This window comes from Manis pentadactyla, chromosome 1 (genome assembly GCF_030020395.1).
Source record: "Manis pentadactyla isolate mManPen7 chromosome 1, mManPen7.hap1, whole genome shotgun sequence".
Lineage (NCBI taxonomy): Eukaryota > Metazoa > Chordata > Mammalia > Pholidota > Manidae > Manis > Manis pentadactyla.
The window spans coordinates 185,420,978-185,444,586 of record NC_080019.1 but is presented as its reverse complement, the minus strand read 5'-3'; the positions used below and the strand labels follow the sequence as shown (position 1 = coordinate 185,444,586).

Genomic DNA, 23,609 nt, shown 5'->3' with positions numbered 1-23,609 from the left:
CTGTGATGTTTGTTGAAGGTGGGGCACAGCCTCTTTTAGATTATGGATGCCATCAGCTGTGCTCACACAGACTAATTGATCATTTCCACTGGCAGTTTATCTAGCAAAGCTGTAAGGGTGTTAAACTCAGAATAAGCAACTCTTAAAGCAGAAGAGGGGAAAGAAGGAAAGATTCTGGGACCTCCCAAGGGGAACTGATCTAGAGACGGTACCACCAAGGTTGGTCCTGATGTTGGGCTTAAGTGACAGGAAAGCATTCAGTCTGGAAGGGGCTTCGGACTAGGGAGAGAGGCATGGAAGAGACTTTGCTTCCCTGTGGCTTTGCAGAGAGCTACCCTGCTGCCTCCAGGTGGACTTTTAAAATTTCCTTTTCATTACAGCTCTGTCTGTCTTTTTCTTAGGGATCAATGACTTCCACATTAGCCCCAGAAATGATTCTGTTAAAATGGTGCCCAGTGTGACACTTGGATAATTCGACCTGCTTATTCTGTTACTTGTCTACAGAGCAAGCCTGATTCTTAGCAAGGCAAAGAACACCAGGACTGCAGCTGGCAGAAGGCACCCGCTTTGCCGCTAGCTCAGAAGACCCTTTTACTCCACAGATCAAAACTATTATTTGTTTTAATAAACGATCAAATCTCAGTTTTCCTTCTGTGTGCATGTAGGGAATAGTGTATTGGCTGAGGTCAAGAAGGGGAGGGTGTTTATGCTGTCCATTGGTACATTACGCCTCCTGCAGGCTCCTGAGCAGACGTGGGAGAGAGCGCAGTGAGCTGCTTTCCCGCTCTGCATTGCTGTCAATGTTTCTGCCCATTGTTGTCTTTGGCTTATTATCAGATTGTGTCATCCCCTTTTCTTTGTTCCCTCTCCCTACTTCCTATATTTACCTTTACCTGGGCTGCTGTGTGCTGCTGGAGGAACATCACATTGTTGTGGAGACTGTGGCCACAACAAATTTGGGTTCTCCAGGCTCAGGTTGTGCCTTCTGGTTTCTTCCTCATACCGTTGGACAAAGCAAGAACTGTAGGAGGTAATAATAATAGAGAAGAACGTCTGTATAGAGTTGACTCTGGGCAGAGCACTTGTTCTGGGTTGAATTATGTCCCCTCCCCCCAAACAGATATGCTGGAGACCTAACCCCTGGTGCCTCACAGGGCGAATGTTTGCAGAAGTAATCAGGTTAAGATGAGGTAATTAGGGTGGCCTCTAATCCAATATGACTGGCATCCTTATAAAAAGGGGAAATTTGGTGACCAAGACACGCACAGAGAGAACACCATGAAGACCACAGTTAGGCTGCCGCATACCAAGGAGCCACCGGGCACGGGGGAGAGGCCAGAACAGAGCCTTCTCCAGGGCCCTTGGAGGGAGCACAGCCCGTCAGCACCTCCATCTCAGCCTTCCGGCCTCCAGAACTGCAGGACAATATATTTCTGTGGCTCTAAGCCACCCAGTTCATGGTACCCTGCTACAGCAGCCACAGGAAACCAATACAGCTGAGTTCTGAGCATGTCAGATATAGCCGCTCGTTTGATCTTCATGGCAGCCCTGGAGAGAAGTGTTGTTATTATTAGCCTTGTGTATAGATGAGACAAGTTGGGTGGTGTGTTCCACGTCACTTGAGCTAATAAAACCCCACCAGAAGCAACCATCCAATATGTGCCCCGACCATCATCTTATTTCCTGCCTGTCCTTCACAGACACCCTGAACTTTTCCCTTCCTCCTGCCACCCCTCCCTCTCAGACTGTGCTATGGGGCTTTCTTTCCTTTATGTGTCATCTCTTCAATGTCTGCAGCCCTCACGGCCCTGCCCACATTTTCCCCAGCCTTAGCCCCTACCAGCTGCTGGCTTGGTGGTCTCTCTCACCCAAGGTCTCTCTCCAGATCTTCTGATCCTGGACACTCCACTGGGTGCCCCACAGACACTGCAGAACAGAATCACAACCTGGGAGTCCTCCCAAGTCTCCCCTGGCCCTCATGCCCCTCATCCTCATCACTTCTCCCCACTGATTCTAGGGCTAAATCACTGTCATTTCAGTCTGGACCAGCTGCATAATTTGCAGGGCCAGGTGCAAAATGAAAATGGGGGTCCCTCATTCAGAAATCAGGAGAAGGTGCTGTGGAAGGTACTAAAATATAGTTTTCCCCTGTCTTCTGTGGTCTTCCTCTCAACTTGTCATGGCATTTTTCATTTGCTCTTCAATGCCATTCTAAGTAAAGAAAAATAAACATTTTCAATTATTAGCATGGATTTTACTGTTCATCTTCATACTGTGTGAGTCAAATGCAAACAGAGCATTTAATGGGTATATGGGCTTACAGAAAGTACACAGTTCTTATTTTGCATATGGGCTGCACTCTCTGCTGTGGCTCTCTCCCTTTGGGTGCTGATATTTAAGGAAGGGTGGAATGGTTCCGCTGTCCTTCCCTTTCTTTTTATGTCATTTTCAGCATGAGTGACTGGCTCACTTGGGGAAATAACATGAGTAAGGAAGGATATGATGAGGTCCCTCGCCTGTTCCTCTTACAATGCTGTCTCCTCTCTTCATTCAAAGCAAATTCTGATTCTAATGGAAAGGGTGGCCTCAGGGTGCTGCCAGCATCCTGCTTACTCAGTGGTAGACATAACATGCCTTTCTGATGCTCACTTTGAGTTTTGCTGGACACATTCCAGAATTCTATGCTCAGGGTATCTCAAACACTACATGAGAATGGGGTGATAAGGAACAGTGGCAACTCATATTGTGGGGGTCTCCTCTGCCCATGCACATGCCCATTGTTCCACCGGGCTTCACTTACAAAAAAGAAGTTCAAAGAAAAAATCGTTAAGAATTTCAAGATGGTGGCAGCAGAGCATTAAACCAAGCATGGAGCCTTCTGGGTGTGGGGCCTGTGTAACAGCTCAGGTCGTACTCCCGTGGCATCGACGCTGATCTCTATCCCTCCCACCCCATTCCTCTGCCGCTGTCTTAGCTGAGGCTTTCATCAGTGCTTCCCTGGAGGACTGCAGCCAGCTTACTTCCTTCACTGATCTCTCCAGTCCATCAGACACAAGCCACTGGAAGGATTTCTCTGCATTGCAAATCCGATCGGTATCACTTGCTTGTACACAAGCCTGCAGTAGCTCCCATTTGCCTTCACGATAAAATTCAAATTCTTTAGCAAGACACTGCTTCCTCCTCCAGCCTTCGTCCCCAACATCACACCCTACACACTTACTGTGCTGAATGTCTGGAAGCTTCCCCTGAGCCCACTGTACATCTGGCCCTGCTGCCTGAGGCTGTTTTCACATGGTTGGCTCCTGCTCTTTCTTCAGGCATCACCTCCTACCTGGAAGCCCTCCTGGCCTCTCCTGTGGGCCAGGTGCTTGTATTGCCCCCCGCCCACCATGCACCCCTGTGCTTCCTCTACTGTAACATTTCAGGTCACCCTAAGCATGATATGGTAAGAAAGTATAGAGGGGGAAGTGGTGAGCAGTGCCTCCTCTGTTCAGCATCCTGGACTCAGGGGTTGGTGAGGAGCCCCTTGAACCAGGAGAAGATACTCTGGACCAGAAGCTGGAGCGGGGACTTGCCCTGGCCTTGTCACCCATGGCTCTGTGACCTTCTGTGCAGCCAAAAGTGAAATACTTCCCTGGCCAGCTCAGCTGTCGTGGGGATAATAGTGAGCCAGGAGATGGCAAGCCTTTTTGTTAAAGGTTGAAAATTATATAAAAAGAAAATTAGGAATGAATAATTGTAAATCAAAGATAAAGTTCTGCCACATTCAGACTTGCTCTGAAGGTAATCCCAAAAAGTAATTCTGCATGTTTGAATTAGATTTAAGGAGTAACCGTTTGGAGGGCTAGCACTCACCTGGATCTGTAATCCTGCTCTTTTATAAAATACGCATGATTCTCATTATTCAAGGTAGTTGTGTTCTATAACATCACTGCTTTTTAACACTAGCATGTACGGAACCAGTGTTCCTAGCAGAACACATAACTTGGTTTTATGTGCATTTCTGTTTAGTAACACCTTGTTTAGCAAAAATTGTTGATTGAACTCATGGCCAGTAGCGCTAAGCTCATGCCTGAATGAGGCTTCTCAAACACACATGTTTTCTCCATCAGGCCAGTCCCAGCCTTCTTATACTTAGGACCACTAGCCAGGAGTTCAGCACCACAAAGCACAAAGATGGGAAAAGCATCAGTGCTACTGTTTTCCGAGGGAGAGGAACCGCCTCAGCTGGAAACATGTGTGTTGGGCGACAAAACTTTTCTTGTGTCCAGGAAAGCCCCACAAGTTACAAATGTTAGCAAGTGGGTGAATCTGCAAATACAGAATCTGTGAATAGCTGTGATCCGGTCAGATTTTCCTCAATTTACCCATCCAGAAGATGCCAGGAGCCCTTCGCTAGACACAGGAGCCCGGGTGACGGTAAGTAATGTAGATATAGCAGGAGAGATGTCTGCCAAAGAGACCCAGAGAGAAATGGAATCCCTCCATCGTGGTACATGAATGAGGCAACAGATTAAGAGCAGCAAGTGTAAGATGAGGGCTGTTAGAAATAACAACGGTCAGCGAAGGAAGGATGCGGAAGAGCCAATAAGGAGTTCGTCGGAGATGAAGAAAGTGGGGGGCCCCCGGGGCTATTTGGTGAAGTTGATCCTCCTGAAGAAGTTGTAAACCAGGCCTGTGGTGAGCATGCCAGTGACTCAATTAAGGACGAATATAAAGATTCTAATTGCCGTGTAGGCACCCGTATTTCTTTACATTTGCCCAGCCTTCCCTGTTCTGTGAAATACAAAGGAAGAAATGCAGTTACTTTCCCTAATTCTAAGGTGAAACCAAAGAAGGGGGAAGCTGAATGGCCTGTCCAAAATTCTTTGCAGAACCAACCAGGAGGCTGTAACAGATACAGCCACTTGCCAGCCTGGCCTGGTCCCCAAGCTCAGCCTTTTGGATACGGTGTTTACATTTGTTTCAACTTGTAGAAACTTCCCTGCAGCTCTGGTTTTGTTAACTGCTCCAGGAGCAAAGCATGTTGGGTCAAAAGCACAGGAAACCTGTCCTGGCCCTAAATCCAATCATTTTAACCTTCCCAATAGCTTTCTGAGGTTTATAGTGCTACTCACCAAATATCTTCCTCTCTAAAGTAAAACCAAAAAAAAAAAGACTTTATTATTCTGAATATGGAAACCACTATATAATTTTCCAATTAACTGAATAAAGTGCAAAATGCATGCCCTGAGGTCTTCAATTTCTCCCTTGAACACATCTCATGTACTTTTGATCATCCTGTACATCCTAAAAGTAGGCAGAGGTGAAATAGGCAGTCTGGAGTTGAAAGGCTTCTCCGGGGCAGGGAGGCAGCACCTGTCTGCCCCCCGTCCTGGGGCTGGGGTGCGTGGCCTTCTGGTTGGTTGACTCTCTTGACTGTTTCTGAGAGCCTTTTGTTGTACATGGGGATAGAGCCACTAATTTGGCCAATTCCAAGCAGAAAAGATCAAGTGTAGATTTCATATCTGAGTTTTAAGTGCTGGTAAAAAGTTGCATTAAGTTATCAAGTGCCCAGCAATCCCCTGCCTTAATCGCCAAGTGGCCCTGTAGTTTGGGGGTTACTCTGTATCCCAAAGAAAAGAAAAAGTGTTCTGTTTAGATCCTGGGGCAAATGGGGATTGATCCAGTTACTTTTAAACTGATTTAATCCAGATGGTGTTCACTGAGTAACTTGCTGGGCTTGGTACCTGGTTACTGAACAAGGTGCTCATTTTTACAGGATTTGAAAACTTTGGTTGAAAGGCAGGAAGGGGCTTCTACCAAACCTCTTCAAAATTAAATAGTGAATATAATTATAAGGTTGTAATTCTAGTCCAGCACAGCCCATGTAGAGAAATTTTTAATCAACTGATTCATATTCTTTACTCTCTTTCTCTCTGCATATATGTATATACATATGTACATATGTATGCATATGTTGTATATATATATGCATATGTACACGCATAAGTATATATATGTACATACAGAACACAGAAATTGCCCTCAGAGAGGCATATGAAATTAAAGGATTTGTTACATGCCTGGATCCTAGAGGAGGGAGGCGTGGCAGCCATGCAGGGGGCCATGTAGGAGGAGCCTCATGCAGGGGCCATGCAGGGGGCCTCAACCAAGCCAGTAGGGAGCTGAGAGAGGGAGAGGGAGATGGAGGGAAGGAGGGAGCCCCTGTAGGCAAGGATCTTTAACTGAGGTCAGGGAGTGCCCAGGCAGAAGGAGTAAGGAGATTTCATCAGTGTGTTTGAATGTCACCAGGTCGCAGTCCGGGAGCTCAAGAAAGGGACGTCCGGGCAGGGGCCAGCCTTATCGCACTGTGCCGCTAGTCACTGTTCAGTCTGTTCGCAGGGATGCTGAGAGGTCAGGAAACAGAAGTGTTAAATAGTGACGATACAGTTACCTGGTGAGATCTGTAAGCACGGGGTGACGCTGGGTGCTCTGAGCACCGATCAGAATCTGCCAATCACCCGCTCACCTCTGGTCTGCTCTCTGCCGGTTTTCCTTGCTTTCTCACTCATTTAAAAAGTATTCATTGCCATCCTGCTATATGTTGGCCTCTTCCTAGGTATTGGGGACCAAGCAATAAATCCCTGCTTACTTTCAAACGGGGACAAAATGACAGTATGTCTCTAGGCAGTGAACTACAGCAGAATTGGGTCTCTGGCAGGAGGTGTGCTGAACTGTAGAGCAGCCAGGGAAGGCCTGTCTCGGGAGGTTACACTGGAGCAAAGGGCAGCATGAAGGGGCAGAGGGAGAAAGAGGTATTTGGGGGAAGAGGGTTTCAGGAAGAGAGAACAGCCAAAACAGAGGGCCTGAAATGGGAGCATGTGTGGTATTTTTAAGAAACAAGGAGACCTCTGAGCCAGAGCCAGAGCCAGGGTGGAGAAGGGCAGGAGATGAGGCCATGTAGGCGGAAGGGGCCCAACTGAGGGAGGACTTTGTGTTTGTGTTTGAGTGAATTGGAAAGCGATGTAACAGTTGACGCGTGTGCAGACAAATGCTTACAGGGCACAAGGATCTGACATCCATACACATAAATACACACACGGGCATCAACACAGAAAAACCCACTTTCAAGTATATATGAATCTAAAGGGAAAAGCATGGGGCTTGATGAATTAGAGGGTTAGTGTGCAGAAAGAGAAAACAAGGAGATGTTGGGAGAAAAATAGCAAGACAAGAAATAACTGGGTAAGAGAATATCAGAAAACTGAGTTAAATGCAAGGATTTAAAGTCCAGGAGAAGTGGCAAAGTATCCTCTCTGTGCCTAGAAAATGGCAATTGAGTCCATATGGCCCTTCCAGAAGATGGAAAGACGGTCATTTCTCAAAGATGCTGTCAAAGAGAGAGCCATGGGGTGTTGTCATTTTATTTGTCAAACATTAGCAACTGACTTCCAGGGTTATTTTTCCACTACTGATTAGAAATTTGAGAGTATTTTAATCACATACACTTTGGAATTCGTTTAAGGGCTCTTAAAACAATGACAACTGTGGAGAGTTTCTAGTGTTTGGTTTTCTTTTTAATGCCTTCAGAAATAGTACTTTTCTTGAGCTTTAAGACAACCAAGCAGTTTTATTGTCAAAGAGAATTGCTGAGTTTGTTGAGAAAAAGTGACTGGAAACTGATTTCAGGAACTTGTAGGCTGAAAACTGGCGTATCAGAATCCAGCAAACTTACCCAAAGGAGCACTTAGCTGGCTTTTTTCTGGGAACGTCATGCTCATGTCTGTAAAAAAGGCTTCCATGGCATCCTCAAACCTGGGGAACCAATGATTAGTGGCATAATTCCCATAATGAAACCCTCCTTTGTGGCAATTTTATAAGATATGAGAGCAAGCATCATCTACTCCCTTACCAAATGTCTTTGTCCTAAGGCCAAACCAAGGCTAAGCTGGGAAGCAGTGGATTTGGGGTGCTTCCTGTCTTTGCCCTCTTCTGGGCTCCGTTTTCCAGGCATTGGACTCCCAATCTTGTTTCCTTCTAGTACACCCGTGCTTTCCTCAGGGAATGAAACTGACGTGTCCAGCCACCATATAAGGTGCCTCACTTACACATCACTTATCACTTACACATCAACCCTATAAGTAGGCCTAAGTATCCCATTTTACAGAGGAGGAAACTGAGATCTAAAGTGCTTACCCTTAGTCTGCCAAACAAGCATCTGATCTGAGGAGTTCCACAGCCTGAATTCCCTGCATCACAGCCTGCGGCCGTCACCCCCGCTTTGGCATTTCTTATCTAGGCCAGCACTCTAGGGGGCACCATGCCAGTCTGCCCACATCCCCATTCCCTCTCCCACACTCATCAGTATATGCAAACCTGCCTGCCTTAGAGCACTCCATCAGCACCACTGGTCTCTGCTTTCCACTTTGCTAACGCAGTTTTTAAAAGCCAGTGGCATTGTAAAAAGTGACTGGTAGCCTAGTTCATGAGACCTCTAATTTCTTTTATCTTTTTAGTGATTTAACTCACTTCAATTGGAGCTTTTCAGTAACAAGGTCTTAAAGATATGCTTCCCCCAATAGAATTGAAGGTCATGTGGAATGTTGTCAACGACACTGTGTCACACACCAGTGAGGTGTGATTGGTGAGTTTTGGTGCTTGTTCTACCTTAAGTAAAAAAGTCCTATCAGCTTTCTACTTAAAACAAGTACCGGTTGGCAGGACGCCGGTGTAGTAGTCAGGGTAGGCTACTAGCTGCTGAAATGAACAACTCCTAAATCTCAGTGGAATAAGAGAAAAAAGGATTATTTCTTGAGCATGCCATGGTCCAGTGTAATTAGAAAAGAGGGGAGGTTGTGTTTCACGCAGTCATTCAGGGACCCAGGTTCCTTCCATCTTGTGCGTCCCGCATCTTTGGGGTCCTTAGAGTCTATCCTTATCCCTTCTATCTTCCACATGTGACAGCAGATAAGGAAAGAGGGGTGGGGAATCACACAGGGGTCTCAAAGGCCAGACCAATAAGTGGCAAACATCATTTCTACCTCTCTCCCTTGGCCAGAACTTTCCACTGGCCCACTATATTGCAGGGGGAACTGGAAAACATGCTCAGGGAGAAAACGTACTGTCTCTGCCCTCTCTAGACTCCACTTCACCTTCCGTCCCTCTTTGGTTTGTTTTGGGGCCAGGATCTGAACTCATCACTTAAGAGTAGGAGTAGCTACCCTTCATCGTCCCTCAGCCAGCTAAGAAGCATGTTCATAGCTCTCGTTCTGTTCAAATTAACCTCCAGGTTCAACTTTCTTGTAAAATCTGGGGCTAGAGAAATGACTTCAACTAAAGCCTAAATCCACCCTTTGATCTTGGTGCTCTTGGGTGCATGGTGTGCAGCCAGGAGCCCTTTATCCATGTGGGGCCTCTCCCTCCCTCTCAGGAACACTGACTCATCGCTCCAAGGCCATGTGGGCTGCCCCCTCTTCGTACTTTGCCAATTCTTTAAACACACTCACAAACACAAAAGAAAAACACCCATTTCTGGAAAAGAACTTCAAACATGTAGAAACACCTTTGAGTATTTGTGAATAAAAGGGTGTAGCCGCTTATCTAAAGCATTACCCAAGTGGAGGGTGCTGCTTTATTTAAAAAGCCAAGGGGGACATTGTACAGACAATACAATTGAATTTCAGTCTCTTCCCAGAAGTCAAGTTGTGACATTGGCCCCTGATGATTAGGGGACTTGAGCACACAGCATATCCTGTGCTTAGAGTGACTCAGGCGACATCAGCCCTTGGGAAATTTGGACTTTCATGGAGGGCTCTGGCTTCAGAAAAGGAAAAGGGGAAGAATTTGCACCCTGTTTAGCCTCTTCTAAATATTAGTAACTTCTAAAAGCTTGATTATTTTTTTAAAAAGAGTGAGAAAAAGAAAGAAGGAGAGAAGGAGAGGAAGAGGGAGGAAGGAAGAAAGGAAGGAAGGAAGGAAGAAAGGAAGGAAGGAAGGAAGGAAGGAAGGAAGGAAGGAAGGAAGGAAGGAGGGAAGGAAGGAAGGAAGGAAGAAAGAAAAAGAGGGAGGGAGGAGGAAGAAAAATTTTCCTTTCCCTTCAAACTCAGCAGTGACATTTCCGGACCGTGAGGGTGGCTCCTGGGCTGTGTGCCTGTCTCTGAGCTGACCATCTTACAATCAATGCTCAGAGCAAAGAGGGCCTCCTGGGGGTGTAATTTGGTTTTCGTGGCACCAATGACAGCTTTGTAAATTCATGTTCTTCAAGACTTACAATACGATAGCAAGAAATTAAAGTTGTGCAGTGCTTTATAGTTGATAGAAGATGCTGCATGCATTATATCCTTTGATCCTCACAGTGAAACATGAAGATACTAGTTCCAAGAGCTGATGGTCATGGCTACACACCTTCATCCCAGTGTGAACCCTGGCCTGATCTCGGGGGTATTAATCCTCTGCTCTCTCCTCCTCCCAGACCATCACCCACGTGATAGTGAGGATTCTGCAACCATATGGGTTTCTGAAAGGCCTTCTAAAATCATCCCAGGTAGATGCAGCTCTTAGTACTGACTGTGCTTTATGGAACCCAGAGGATGTTCCCTTCAGGATGATGTGCTTAACAATAACCCTCAGATGCTTCATGCAAGAAAAAAAAAAAGTGTGGGGAGTAGGGACTGGTCAAATATGTGGGAGAGCTTCCATCTACTATGGCCACTCCTCAGTGGTCCCAGCGCATGCTGGCATGTCTGTGGCTCTCACAAATTCTGCAGCAAAAAGACTGTGTGTACCTTTTAACCCATATGTCCCAACTTATCTGTCCACAGACTCTCCTTACCCCCTGCTTACTACTTGTTCCCCCCATAGAGCACTTTGGGATACAGCCTAGGAGTCTTTGAAAATTCTGGACACTTTCTAGTTCCTGGATTGTTTGTGAATATATGGGTTTTTGTTGTAGATGTGATAGGTTTGATGATCCCATGAGTGACTTCCTGAGTCTTTCTGAAGACACAGGAGAGATCCTGCCTCTCTCAGCCGTTCACGTCCCGTGAACTCTGCATCTACCTTTACAAATAGGAAAACATTAAAGCCTTCATCTAAACCACTCTAAGATTTGCTCAGACCAAACCTTTCAGGATGTTCTTTTGAGGGAAGTTCTAGCCGTGGCTGTGGCTATAGGATCTTCTGTTGATGCACAGTGGAGGGATTCACCAGGAAAGCGGGTCTCTCAGAGTTAAGCATGAACTATACCAAAGCCCTTGAGCAGCGCAAAGCTGCTCAAGGTTGAGTCTGCTGGTAGAGTCTACACCTGCCCATCTCTCCTGCTCCCCTGGTTTAATGAGGATCAACAGAGACTTTCTAGGTCAGACCAGGCTCTAAGGACTGATTTCTTAACACAATGTGCCCTTCTGCCTTATTTCAGGGTGGTAAATGTTTGCCCACAAATATAGAGCCACATGGTGAAAACTATGTCCACGAGTATGAAGAAAGCATCTTTGACTGACCCAGCAGGTAGGGCCTTTGATCCAGAGAGAACTGTACGCAAAAAGCTGCATTAGCAGTTGTTCTTTATAAAGGATTTTGTTTGAAACAGCCAAGAAACCAAGGTGTGGGGAAGCTAAGTGCTAGGGTCTGAATGTCTGCATCCAGCCTCAACAACCAATACATATGTTGAAATCCTAGCCCCTAGGGGTTGGGGCCTTTGGCAGGTGATTAGGTCATTAGGGTGGAGTCTTAATCCCATTAATGGCTTATAAAAGAGATGGCACAGAGTTCCTCCTTGTGACCGGATATACAGTAAGGAGGCGCCATCACTGAACCAGGCTGGCGTCTTCATCTCAGACTTTCAGCCTCTGGAACTGTGAGACTGTTCTGAATTTCCCACGGCTGCTGAAACAAATCATTACACACTTAGAGGTTTAAAACAGCACAGATTTATTCTCTTTGGTTCTGGAAGTCAGATGCCTGAAATCAAGGTGTTGGCAGGGCTGCAGTTCCCTGGAGGCTTCCGGGCACCATCTGTTTCCTTGATTTTTCTTGTTTCTAGAGACCACCTGCGTTCTTTGGCTCACGGCTACATCATTTCAACCTCTGGTTCCATAGCTACATCTCCTGTACCTGACATTGACCTTTTGCCTTCCTCGTGTAAGGACCCTTGAAGTCATATTGGGCCCACTCAGATCATCCGGGGTCATCTCCCCATCTCAAGGTCGTTAGCTACACACTGGCAAAGTCGCTTTTACAATGTAAAGTAACCTGCTCACAGGTTCTGGGGATTGGACCTGTGGACATCTTTGCTGGGCCACTGTTCTGTGTACCATATGAACCATTTTAGGTTTCCTCCACCTTTTCCAAACATACTTCTGCCCCCACTCACCATCCCAAGTGCCTCTCAAAACGACCCTTGATGTCCTCCATGTTGCTGAAAGCAAAGGGTAGTTCTAATTGTCCTTCCTCCTGACCTCTTGGCAGTTTCTGATGTGGTAGGCCAGTCAGAATAGGGTACAGGAGGCAGCGGTGGAGGACCATAAGGAGCAGGGGCCCGTGGCCCTCCCGAGAGCCCTTCCTGCTGTCACTCAGCAGAGAGCCTGATGTGGATGTGGCTCGCTGTGGAAGGAGCTGTTCCTGGCAGTCATCCACAGGCTCCATGCTGTCAAGATTCTCTTTCTTAGTTTAAAAGAATTTGTCAGGTAAATGCACAGAAAGGTTTTTTAAACATTTTTAATTACCTACCTACAACAAAGGGCAGAATCCTAAGGGTGTAGCTGGGTGAACTTTCACAAAGTAAAACATGTGTCCACGCTTCAGATCAAGAAACAGCTTGGCCAGCTCACCCAACTCATCCTCATGTCATCACTAACCCCTCTCTTCCCAAAGCTAACGCTATCCTGGGGAAGCATAGTTTACTTTTCCTTTTAAATAGACTTTCACTTTTAGGCCAGTTTTAGGTTCATAATGAAACCGAGTGGGAGGTACAGAGAGTTCCATTTACTCCGTCCCCACATGCCCGCAGCCTCCCCCTCTGTCAGCATCCCCACCAGGGGCTGTTTCATTATAATACATGGACCCACAGTGGCACATCTACACGTGGACCATCCACAGTTCACCTCTGGGTTCGCTCTTGGCGCTGTCTGTTCTAAGGGTCTTGACAATGTACAATCCCACGTGTCCGGCTTACAGGATCGTACACAGGAGTTTTACTGTCTAAAAATCCTCTGTGCTCCACCTATTCACCCCTCCCCCCAAAAACCTCTGACAACTGCTGACCTTTTTTTTTTTTCCACTGTCTCCATAGTTTTGCCTTTTCCAGAGTATTATGTAGTGGGAATCATACAGCATGTAGCCTTTTCAGATTGGCTTCTTTCACTTAGTAATGTGCACTTGAGGTTCCTCCTTACCTTGTGGCTTCCTAGCTCATTTCATTTCTGTGCTGAATAATATTCCATTGCTGGACATAGGCCCAGGCTTTTGAAGAAGGAATTGGACTGAATGTAGAGCAAGTTTCACTGCTGAAGTATCTTCTTTGTACCTGTGTGGTGTTACGACTGATATACTGGGAGGGGGCTCCCCTCCCTTCCTCAAAGTGCAAAGGGGCCCGGAAGACCTGGCGTTGGTCCATTCTCTGAATTGAGCGTCTGCCTCTGGAACGTCGCGCTCAGCCCACAGATACAGTGTGCAGAGGTGCTCGGGCCACTGCACAGCACTCATGTGGCTTTTGACATAAACAGTCCCGTGGAGATCAAGTTCTACTTATGGGGACAGTCTGCATGACAAAGAGAAGAGAGGTCATGGTGGTCCAAACACAGCAGAGAGTTCTCTCCCACTATGTAGCAGTTTGTGGGGCAGACAGCTCTTTTCTGTGTGAATGTGGGACGCCGGTCCCCTCTACCTTGGGGTTCCAACAGCCCCCAACTTTATCATTCCCTTCACCTAGCCAGGGTCAGGTGGCCTTTTGGGCAAACCATAAACATTAAGCCAAAGTCACACCCCCAGGATTAATTTACTATTTGAGTCAGCTGCTCATCCAGCAGAATCCTGGTGAATGATGGGGTGATGGACAGGAACATTTTTAAATGACAAGTCTGAAGTGACCCAATTTTGGGGGTACCAGCCTGGGGACTTCAGGGTGGATGCCAAGCCAGCCTGGCAGCTGCAACAGGGTGACTGAGTTCCCTGGTGTGACTCATAATGGGGTGCTGAGATCCCACAGAGAAGCTAGAACTTTCATGAAGCATAGCCTTATCAGGGCCTGCCTGTGTGTCCCGGAGGACACTGAACCCCGGCCCTTGGGCCACCGAGGGCTCTCTGCCTGGCCTCTCGATGCCTGGTAGGCTACACAGTGAGGGTAGTGATGTTCCAATAAGCCGGACTGTGACTCACATTCCTGATGCCTCATATCAGTTTTGCTGCTCAAGCTAGACTTTACTTCTCTACATGAAGTTAGCTCAGAGTAGCTGATTTATCGGCCATTCCAAGACAGTTTTCAAGGGCAGGAAGGAAAAAAGTTGCAGAGAGAAACCTGAGGTCTGGCCTGAGTGTGCCGGTGAGCGCTCCCAGCCTTCATCTGCAGATTGGCAAGTTCAACCACTACAGCGGACCATCTCATTCCCTTTTATTGTGACTTTTAGGGAGGCCTGGGGGCTGGACTGGGTGCCTTTTGCAGAGAATTGTGGTTCTGAGAAGATACCTAAACAGGAATAGCTCAAGCCTGGGCCATCTGTGTGGGAACTCAGGAGCTCCAAAACCTTCCTCACCCCTCCTCCTCCTCCCCTCACAGGCCCAGTACTGCCAAACCCGTCTCCTACATGCCTCACCGGGAAGTCCCTGGCTCCCCTCCCAGCCACCTTGTGACTGACCTCCTGAGGTGTGAGAAGGCGGAAAGGCATCTGTATTTCGGATCAACCTTCCTTCCTCTTTTCTGAGAAACAATCCAGGCCACCCATGCCTGCCAGGCCGTTGCAGAGCTTCTCAGAGCCCCAGGCCCCGCACAGCCAGTCCCCCCAACCTGAGAAGTAGCCCGGGAGGCTGGGAGTGGGAGCCTGTATCAGTTTATCAGGGCTGCTTTAACAAGGGACCCTCAACTTGGGTGACTGAAAACAACAGAAACTCGTTCTGTCACACCTCTGGGGCCAGAGGTCCGGAATTCAGGTTCCCTAGGGCCGAGCTCTCTCTGAAGTTTCTAGGGAAGGACACGTCCTTGCCTCTTACAGCTTCTGGGGGCTGCCGGCAAACCTTGGTGCTCCTTGGCCTGTAGGGGGCATCACTCCATCCCCTACGTGGCCGTCTTCCCTCTGTCTCTCCTCAGAGGCACACCAGTCATACAGGATTCAGGGCTACCCTACTCCAGTGTGACCACATCCTAACTGATGACATCTACAACGACCCTGTTTCCAAATGAGGTCACATTCTGAAGTTCCTGGTGAACACAGATTTTGGGGAGACCCCCATTTGACCCATAACAGAGCCCACCATCTGCTATTTCCGCTCCATTCAGAGCAGGTGCACACCCCTTGTGGGATGCCCAACCCTGCTTTCCTCTCCAGGGCTAAGGCAGGCCCAGGAGTGGTTTTCTAAAATAAAAGAGCATCTCCTCACTCCAGGAAGGCCTGGCCTAGCTAGTGGGAGATGAGAGAACCTGAGTGTCCCTCAGGACAGATATCTACAGGCCCGAGGGACACCCACCTGTAATTTTTTCCTGCTTATAGAGATGCTTCAGGACTTCCTGGCTCCTGGCCAATCCCTGAGTGCTTCCTGAATGGAAAGAGCATTTGGAGCCTCCCAACAGGCCATCCCAGACCCAGGTTTTCAGCCCAGACAGGAAAACTGGCATCTGCTCCTTCAGCCCCAGCTCCAGGCCTGGTATGGGGTCTCCTCCAGAGGAGCTGTTCTAGAAGCTTTGGCCCCCATCTTCCTGATTGACCAGCCCCTCTCCCAGGGGAGCTAAGGTCTTCCTGCTCCGAAACCTGTGAAGGAGTGGTGAGTTCCTTGGCCTCTTGTAATCTGGCTGAATATTTTCCAGGTTACCTAACCAAACTCCTGCAAAACCACACCGCCTATGCCTGTGATGGGGACCATTTGAATCTACAGTGCCCTCGGCATTCTACGATAAGTGTCCAGTCAGCATTTTATGGGCAAGATTACCAAACGTGTAATGCCCAGGAGCCTGCCTCCCAGAGGGAAGACAGCTTAACCTGTGTGGCACCCACCACATTGCAGGTACCGCCTTTCGTGGATGTTTTGAGATGATAAAATGGTTCTCTCTCTCTCTCTCCCTCTCTCTTTCTGTCTGTATATATATTTCTGATTATATAGTTCACTTAAAGCAAACCTGATCCACAAAAATCACAATTTATGCAAATCGCTATTGTTTGCTTCTCAAAAGGGTTCTTTAGCGTACAAGTCTAAATGGAATCTCTACTTACTGGACAGCTCCCTTAATACACTTGCAGTACGCATTTACTCACAGGCAGGCTCCTCTCTGTAGTAAAGTACAGTCAAGTTGTGCTTCATCCTCCAGGCCCACATCCCCCATCAATATCCAAATAGAGAGGGGAAGACTGGCTTCTTTAGTGGAAGGATTGCTGTGTAGACAGCTGAGGTCTGACCAACTTCTTAGAGAATGCATGCAACGGAGGGAAATATCAATAATTATCTTTTTTTTTCTTTATGGTTTGCTTCTCTGGTTGTGTGTAACCAAGCTGCTCTCACTCGAAGCCACTTTGGGTATCCTCTGTTGATTTGTCCTGCTATTGGATAATACCTGGACTGGGGGCAGGGTGGCTGAGTCATTCTTTTTTTGGTTGGCATTAGGGAAAGATTTGGTATAGGAGGAGGTCAAAACTAAAAAATCAATGATGATTTTAGTTTTGCTAAGACTTAGTTTTTACTCATGGCTTTCAACTGTCTGAGCAACTGCTGCTCCACTGTCCCAGAAGCTCAACACGTGTAACTAATTTGCCAAGATTTGGAGTCACTCGAACTCAGGTTTTTGTAATGCCTCCGAAGTCACATATAAATCCGTTGAAGTCAGGGTGGTTGGAGCAGGTACAAATTACACACCAGTTTGATTTTGTCAGCCACAGGAAATGTGGGTAAAGGTAAATCACCAGGAAGACCAAGGAGAAATGGAATTAGCTTTAATGCTGTGTAGCACTGCCTAAGAGCCAGAGAGGAGAAGCAAAGATAGTATGATGCAAGGATTTTTGGATTTCTCATGCCATGTTTTGCTTCCATTCCAAGCATAGTAGTACTGGGTAGTCCTGTGACTGGCAAAGACACCAACTGAGTAGCCAAAAGAATGTTTGAATGAATCCCCTGAGCATGGTTTCTGTGCCCTAAGGAGAGACTTTGCTTCCAGAGGAGGCAAGCAGTTACTTTCTGCAGGTGCCCAGCCCTACCCTCATCTTGTCCCCTTGGTGCCACTCAGGAGCCATGTCCCTGCTGGCTTTGCCTCATTCCACAGCTCAGCTGCCCTGCCCACCATCCCTGGGACCCAGGCTGTCTGCTGCCTGTCTAGGGCATAAACACATGTTGGCCAGTGCCACCAGCGGGGAAGTGCCCACTTTGTGAAACTCTGCACCCCCGGCACCCAGGAGCTCCAAAGCGTGTATACCACCCTCCCCTCCAACATCGGTGCCTGCCTCTGCCAGGCAGCCCGAGGGAAGAGGACATTCCTGTTACCAGGCAGACAAGCTAGCATTTGACAATAAAATTGTGATGTTATTCAGAGGCTTTATTTGCCAGAAGCATCCCTGTGCATTGCTCTTTCGTGCAGAGATCAAAAGATCCTTTGCTTTGGGTCTTTTAAACTGCACCTGGAGCTGAGACAAGGTGCTTCCTCCAAGGGAGGATGCTTAATGTAGGAGAGAAGAGGTTAATGTCTGCAGAGGAGCACCTCAGCTGATCTTGCCCAGGACTAAGTGGCAACAGGAAGTCCCCCTCTCTGCATTTTTCAGCTCTAACACAGTTTGGAAACAGCCCTGCCTTGAGTCCCACCCTGTGGCTTCACTGCATGGAGTCGTCTGAGGGCTGTCATTTTGTGATGACCCTTGGCCACGAGAATGTGCACCATCACCTGGGGGTTCTCATGGTTTCCCTGGGCCTTTCCCTGATTACATACACATCTATCTGCTGGGTCCCCAGGTGATGAGTGATACCTGTAGGGCCAGCATCCTTCAGGGAGATAAGCATGTGAGAATATGGGACTCAGAGAAGCTCATGAAACTGCACTAAATTCAGTCCATCAGTAACAAGTAAACTCTTGGGATATTTTTACTGTACTTGGTGTCCTTTTAACTGAAACTGAGGATGGGACGTCTGTGTGTGAGGCGCTGGTTTGAGTACTGGAGGAGCAGCAGCGAGGGGCGGCCTTCCTGTGACCCGCAGGGGGCACTCCCTCAGCTCCCAAGAGCAGATTGAGTCACAGAGGAGTGAGCTGCCTGGAAAGGATCAGGAGGGAGGGAGATTTAGGGACGGCTTTTAAGCCCAGTGCTCAACGGAAAACGAGTATTCTGCTAAGGACGATGCTGTGCAGGGGAGAAGTGGGCCCTGGGCCCTGTGGTCGGCAAGGCAGGGAATCAGCTTCTGAGGGTTCATTTGTTGGCCTGGGTTCAGGTTTGGGTCTCCCGGGCTCCCCCAGATGCTGAGCTCTCCTGTGGCCTGTGTCGGGCAGCTTCTAAGGATGAGGAGCTGTGGCTGGGATTCAGCCTTAAAACCCGGGGCTCCCCCGGGAAGGAGACCTCCAAGCCCCTTCGGGTCCACCCCTGAGATGCTCTGCTCTTGCTCCTGGGCCCTGAGCCTCTGAAATGCAGCAGTTTTGCCAAAACCATCAGCAGTGGTGCCAGGTGAGGCAAGCTGGAGGCTGGTTTCCAGGGGGCCTGGCACTGCTGGAGCTGGCATCTTCCTCTGGGAAGGACAGGGAGATTGGGGGCCAACCCAGTCGCCCTCATGCATGTGCTCCCGTTGCAGAATGCAGCTCTTGGCAGCACCGGGGCTCTCTGTGGGAATCCCCTTCCTCCTCAGAGCCCAGCGTGGCCCCGGTGTGGATGTCGCAGATCCTGTGTGTGGTGTTCAAGCCTGTCCCTTTTCTACCCCCTCGTTTTAGAAGGTGCTGGACGAATGCCAGAACCAGCGGGCCTGCCACCTCCTGGTCAATAGCCGTGTTTTTGGACCTGACCTTTGCCCAGGAAGCAGTAAATACCTCCTGGTCTCCTTTAAATGCCAACCTAGTAAGTAACTTCAGAGGGGGACAGTGTGTTTGGGGTGTGGGGCTCCCTGTCTCATTCACACTCCTGATGGAAGCTCTCTGCCCGTAGGCATTCGTCCATCGTTGAAACTCTTGTTAATAGAAATATTGGGGTCTGTCTTGCATGTTTCTTTTTTTTTAGTTTGTCTATGCATGCATGCGTACGTGTGTATGTGCGTGTGTGTGTGTGCACCCACATATCCACACACATTCTTACAAACCCCCAAATTTAAAAACTCTTACCTTGTATGAAGAACTCAGTTGTGCCGACGCTGAAGATGTCAGGGGTGGCAAGAGGCAGCAATCGCTTCTCCTCCGTGCTTCTCTGAGGAAGTCTTGTTGTGAGGCTTAGCTGGAGTGTGGCGTGTTCCTCCCAGAGGCCAGGTGCCACCTGAGCCATGGTTTCTGAACTGGCTTCCATCCTTCTGAGCGGGGCCCTCCACCAGTGCCTATTCCTGAGAGGAACAAAGCAGGCAGAAGCCTGGCTGGAGTGGCCTCCTTATTCTGGTTCTTGCACTGTTCTCTGTTGGCTTTCGCCGTTTCTAAAGCACATCGGCTTCATGCTTTAACCCATCACAGGCCCCAAATAACTGCTCTTTAGCAAGTAGGCCATACTTTCTGGCACAGCAGGACTGCTGAAGAGAAGCCATAGGTAAATGCAACAATAGAGGGTCCTGTTCATCCTCAAAAAACATGTTGAAAGAAAGCAGTGTTATAGCAGCAACATTTAACCAAAACGTTAAAATTTTGCACGGCTGAATCAACACAGTTTTCTGTTTTTTGCATTTTGTTCTCTGTTGGTTTTTGCCTCTGGAGCCTAGCATCCCCCAAAATACTGGGGGGATAGCCCAGGTGCTGAAAGTGGGCCACACGTGTGTAACCATCTCAAGTGCACATCTGTGGAGAAAGCTCTGGATCCTTCTGGCAAATGCTCAGGCATTTGTCAAAAATATCTTTCCTTGCTAGGGCCCAGCTACCTCAAAACGGCCCCTTTGGCTCTGCCCCCATACTGTGCATTCAAACACACATTCACACTCACACTCACACACACTCATTCACACAAGTGTACATACTCACGATGCACACACATACCATCACACCTATATCCTGTTCTACACAAACACATTGTCACACACATACACACACACTCACATGTGCACACGATCACAAACACCCACAAGCAGGCCTGAGCTTTGCAGAACGGCCTACCCACTCCAGGGATTCTCATCAACTCCAGGCTCACTCAGCAGACTAACTCCCTTCCAGATCTCTGTTCCTCCCTGGGCTGAATCTGGAAATGACCACGCCCTCAGCAACACCCTTAGTTTACCTTCTTTTTCTTTTCTACCCTCCTGCCTTGGTGAAAGGGTAACCCTTTTTGAAGTAGCCCTTGTTCACAGTGCTGACAGTCAGAGAACCTCGGTGGTGGATATGTGCCCATTTATTGTGCTGTTCTCTCATATCTTCTGTATGTTGGAAATGTTTCAAAATAAAGAGTTGAAAAGAACCAGCCTCTAAAAGAAGCACAAAGGCCCTCGTGAGACTGGCAGAACCTTGGACAAATCAGTGCTGGGCCATTTGTGCTTAGTTCTGTTCACTAATCTCATTGCAGCAAACACCTACCAAGCACCTACTGTGTTGGGCCAGGTGTGGGATATGAAGAGACACACACCTAGAAGAAGCTTCCTGGCTGGCAGTTCCTTTATCCTGAGAGTATTTACTGAGATCTTCACATACCTGGTTCCTTCCCATCCTTTAGTTTTAGGCCAAATATCCCTTCTCCAGAAAGACCATATCTGTCCAAAAAATGTCTGAGAAAGACCCCTGCGCCCTTGGTACAGTGCAAATAGCTCCAAGGAGGAAGTGACTTTGGTTAGGGACTCGGGGAAGGCTTTCCTGGCAAGTAGTGATGGAGCTGAGAGGGCAGGGGTGGTGGCTGGGCACAGGAAGAGCACGCCGCACCGAGCCTGGGGCCAGAGGGCTCAGGGGCTGGAGGGAGCAGGAAGGAGCACCGGCCAGAGAGCTGGAGCAGGGCCCTGGTGAGCAAGGCAGGAGGTGGACTCTCTGTGGGGCAGCATTTAAGCAGGGAGGGGGCTTGGTTGGGGCTGGAGAGCCCTTCTGGCTGCCCTGAATGTAACAGATCAGAGGGGCAGAGCCCTTGTGTCTTAGTCTGTTTGAGCTGCTTTAACAAAAGGCCATCAGCAAGGTGGATAACAACCAACACAAATATTTCTCACACTTCTGGAGGCTGGGAAGGCCAAGATCAAGGTGCTGGCAGATTTGGTGTCTGCTGAGGGCCTGGTCCTCTGCTCTCACTATTACCACACTTGGCAGAAGGCGGCGCCGAGGAGCCTCTCCTGGGTCCCTTTGAGAAGGGCACTAGTCCCATCATGAGGGCTCCACCCTCATTTCCTAAGCATCTAAAGGCCCCACCTGCTAACACCATCATGCTGGGCATATGGATTTTAGGGGACACAGATATTTAGACAGAGCACCTCATGTAACGTGGGCATCAGTCACCAGAGGTCTGCGGTTGGGAGGTGGCTCCTACTGCTGCCATGAGATGGAAATGGAAGTGAAGATGGTCCCCGCACCACCCCTGCCCTGCCTGCTCTCCTGCAGCCCTCTCGCCCTGAGCATCCTCTCGCCTCTTGTCTCAGTTCCAGCCCTTGTGTGATGCTGATCGTCCCAAGGCTCCACTGCCGCACCCAGGGTGTGGGGAGCAGCTCTCATCGCGAGAGCCGGTTGTGTGCATCTCTTCCCAGCTCTGCGGGTGTGCAGCAAAATCTGCCAGGATGGGAGTATTTACACTGCAGAAATTAGCAAATGCTTCATATCAGGGCTTGTTTGTGTGTTTGTGTTTTGGAAAGCTACTGTGCCAGCAAACCTCACTAGAACCATCTTTCCCAAGTGTGCACCATGCTCTCTCACCTCCCTAAATCTCATCTCTTCAGGGAATTTTGGTTTCAGCGAGGCTTTGGATTTGGGCAATTCTGGGTTTATATCCTCACCTGCTGTGCAGTGCTGTCTGACCTTGAGCACGCAGGAAAACTTTCAGTGTGACTTCGGCTGTAAAATGAAGATAATGCACTTCTGCACAGGGCCGTTGTATGGACTGTAAAATCACAGTGCTGTGTGTAATATGCTTAGCATAGGACTTGTCATGGAGTTGAGTTCAGCAACTGGTAGCTATTACTCCAATAACCAGATTAAAGGAATTCTTGCTAAAGATCTGAGTGACTGAAAGGCAGCGATGTACCAGTGGATGGGCAGGGGTCAGGAGTGTGGTCTACTCTGGTGCAGGCAAAAGCAGGTGCACTGTCTATAGGGAATTTAAAACACAATACAAGTGACTAAATCTCTGTCTGCATGTTAATATCACTATGTACTGGTGATTGTAAGTAACTGTCAGTCATAAGGTATTTGCCTCATGGCAGATCACTCCCCTTGCCCACCTTTGAAAGGCCCCTGCTGACATGCAGATGTGTATCTGTATTATTAAGGAGGAGGGAATGACCCACATTACCTTCTACTTGGTAGAGTTAGGAAGGAGACTTTGTGATTGTCCTTTAAGCAGAGTTGTGCTTCTCCCTCCTGCCCCTTCTAAGCCCATGCAGCTGTTGGCTTCCAGATCTGGAAGTCTGACCATGCCTTCTCTAATATGAAACCATCAAGCACTCTAACAAATTGAGCAGCTCTAAAACAAATTCTAGCTCTCTAAGAAAAGTAGTAATTATGTTGCATTCCCCTTGTTTTTAGGACTCAGAAATATCTGTTTCGGCAACAGTGAACTAGCACACTCCCAAGGAACCAAGTGACTCAACATCATACAGCAGTAGCCCCTGAATGGGTAACATGACACTCACAGGCCCCTCCACCCCAGGAGATGATTTGCCCATAATCTGGAGACAGAATCCCTGGAGGCCTTACGTGCAAGGTGTTGTGTTTCTCCGGGTGAGCTTGGCTGGCATCAAGGCTACATTTAATGAATGGGCTTTAATACAGCTGAGAGATGGTGGCTAGTAAATGCACTTCATGACATGCCTTAAAAAAGCTCTTCTCATTAAAAATTCTGACAAACAAAAAAGAAAGAAATCATTCCTGTTTAGAAAAGTTTCCAGTTTGCTGGGATAAGGCTTGGTATTCATCCTGCCTGCTCCCACTCACCTTCTTTTTTGGCAAGCTCTGCCCCTTGCAGGCATTCTTAACATTTTTGGGTATTCTAGCTGGAAAGGTTTTGAGCTTTTTTGGTGTGTCTGCCTAGGTCTTCTGTTCTGCATCAAAGACCAGTGTTCACTCCGGGCCTTTGAAGTCAGGCAAAATTTCGGTGTTGGTTGGATTTAGCATTTACTCATAAAAGCACTGAAAAACTCATACCAGTTGCCAGTAG

The 23,609-nt window shown here is 48.1% G+C and overlaps 1 protein-coding gene across 5 annotated transcripts in view; it reads left to right on the top strand.

The window, feature by feature from the left end:
* Nucleotides 1–23,609, top strand: part of EVA1C (eva-1 homolog C) — an 81,024-nt gene that overhangs the window by 19,424 nt on the left and 37,991 nt on the right. For 3 of the 5 annotated variants that reach the window (XM_057504084.1, XM_036880241.2, XM_036880238.2), the window contains exons 2-3: nucleotides 15,995–16,191; nucleotides 19,079–19,202. The exons of 1 other annotated variant lie outside the window; for it this stretch is intronic. In XM_057504084.1, the coding sequence (XP_057360067.1) occupies nucleotides 15,995–16,191; nucleotides 19,079–19,202 (321 nt within the window). The remainder of the gene's footprint in view (nucleotides 1–15,994; nucleotides 16,192–19,078; nucleotides 19,203–23,609) is intronic. One more of the 5 variants, XM_036880240.2, reaches the window with a different exon arrangement.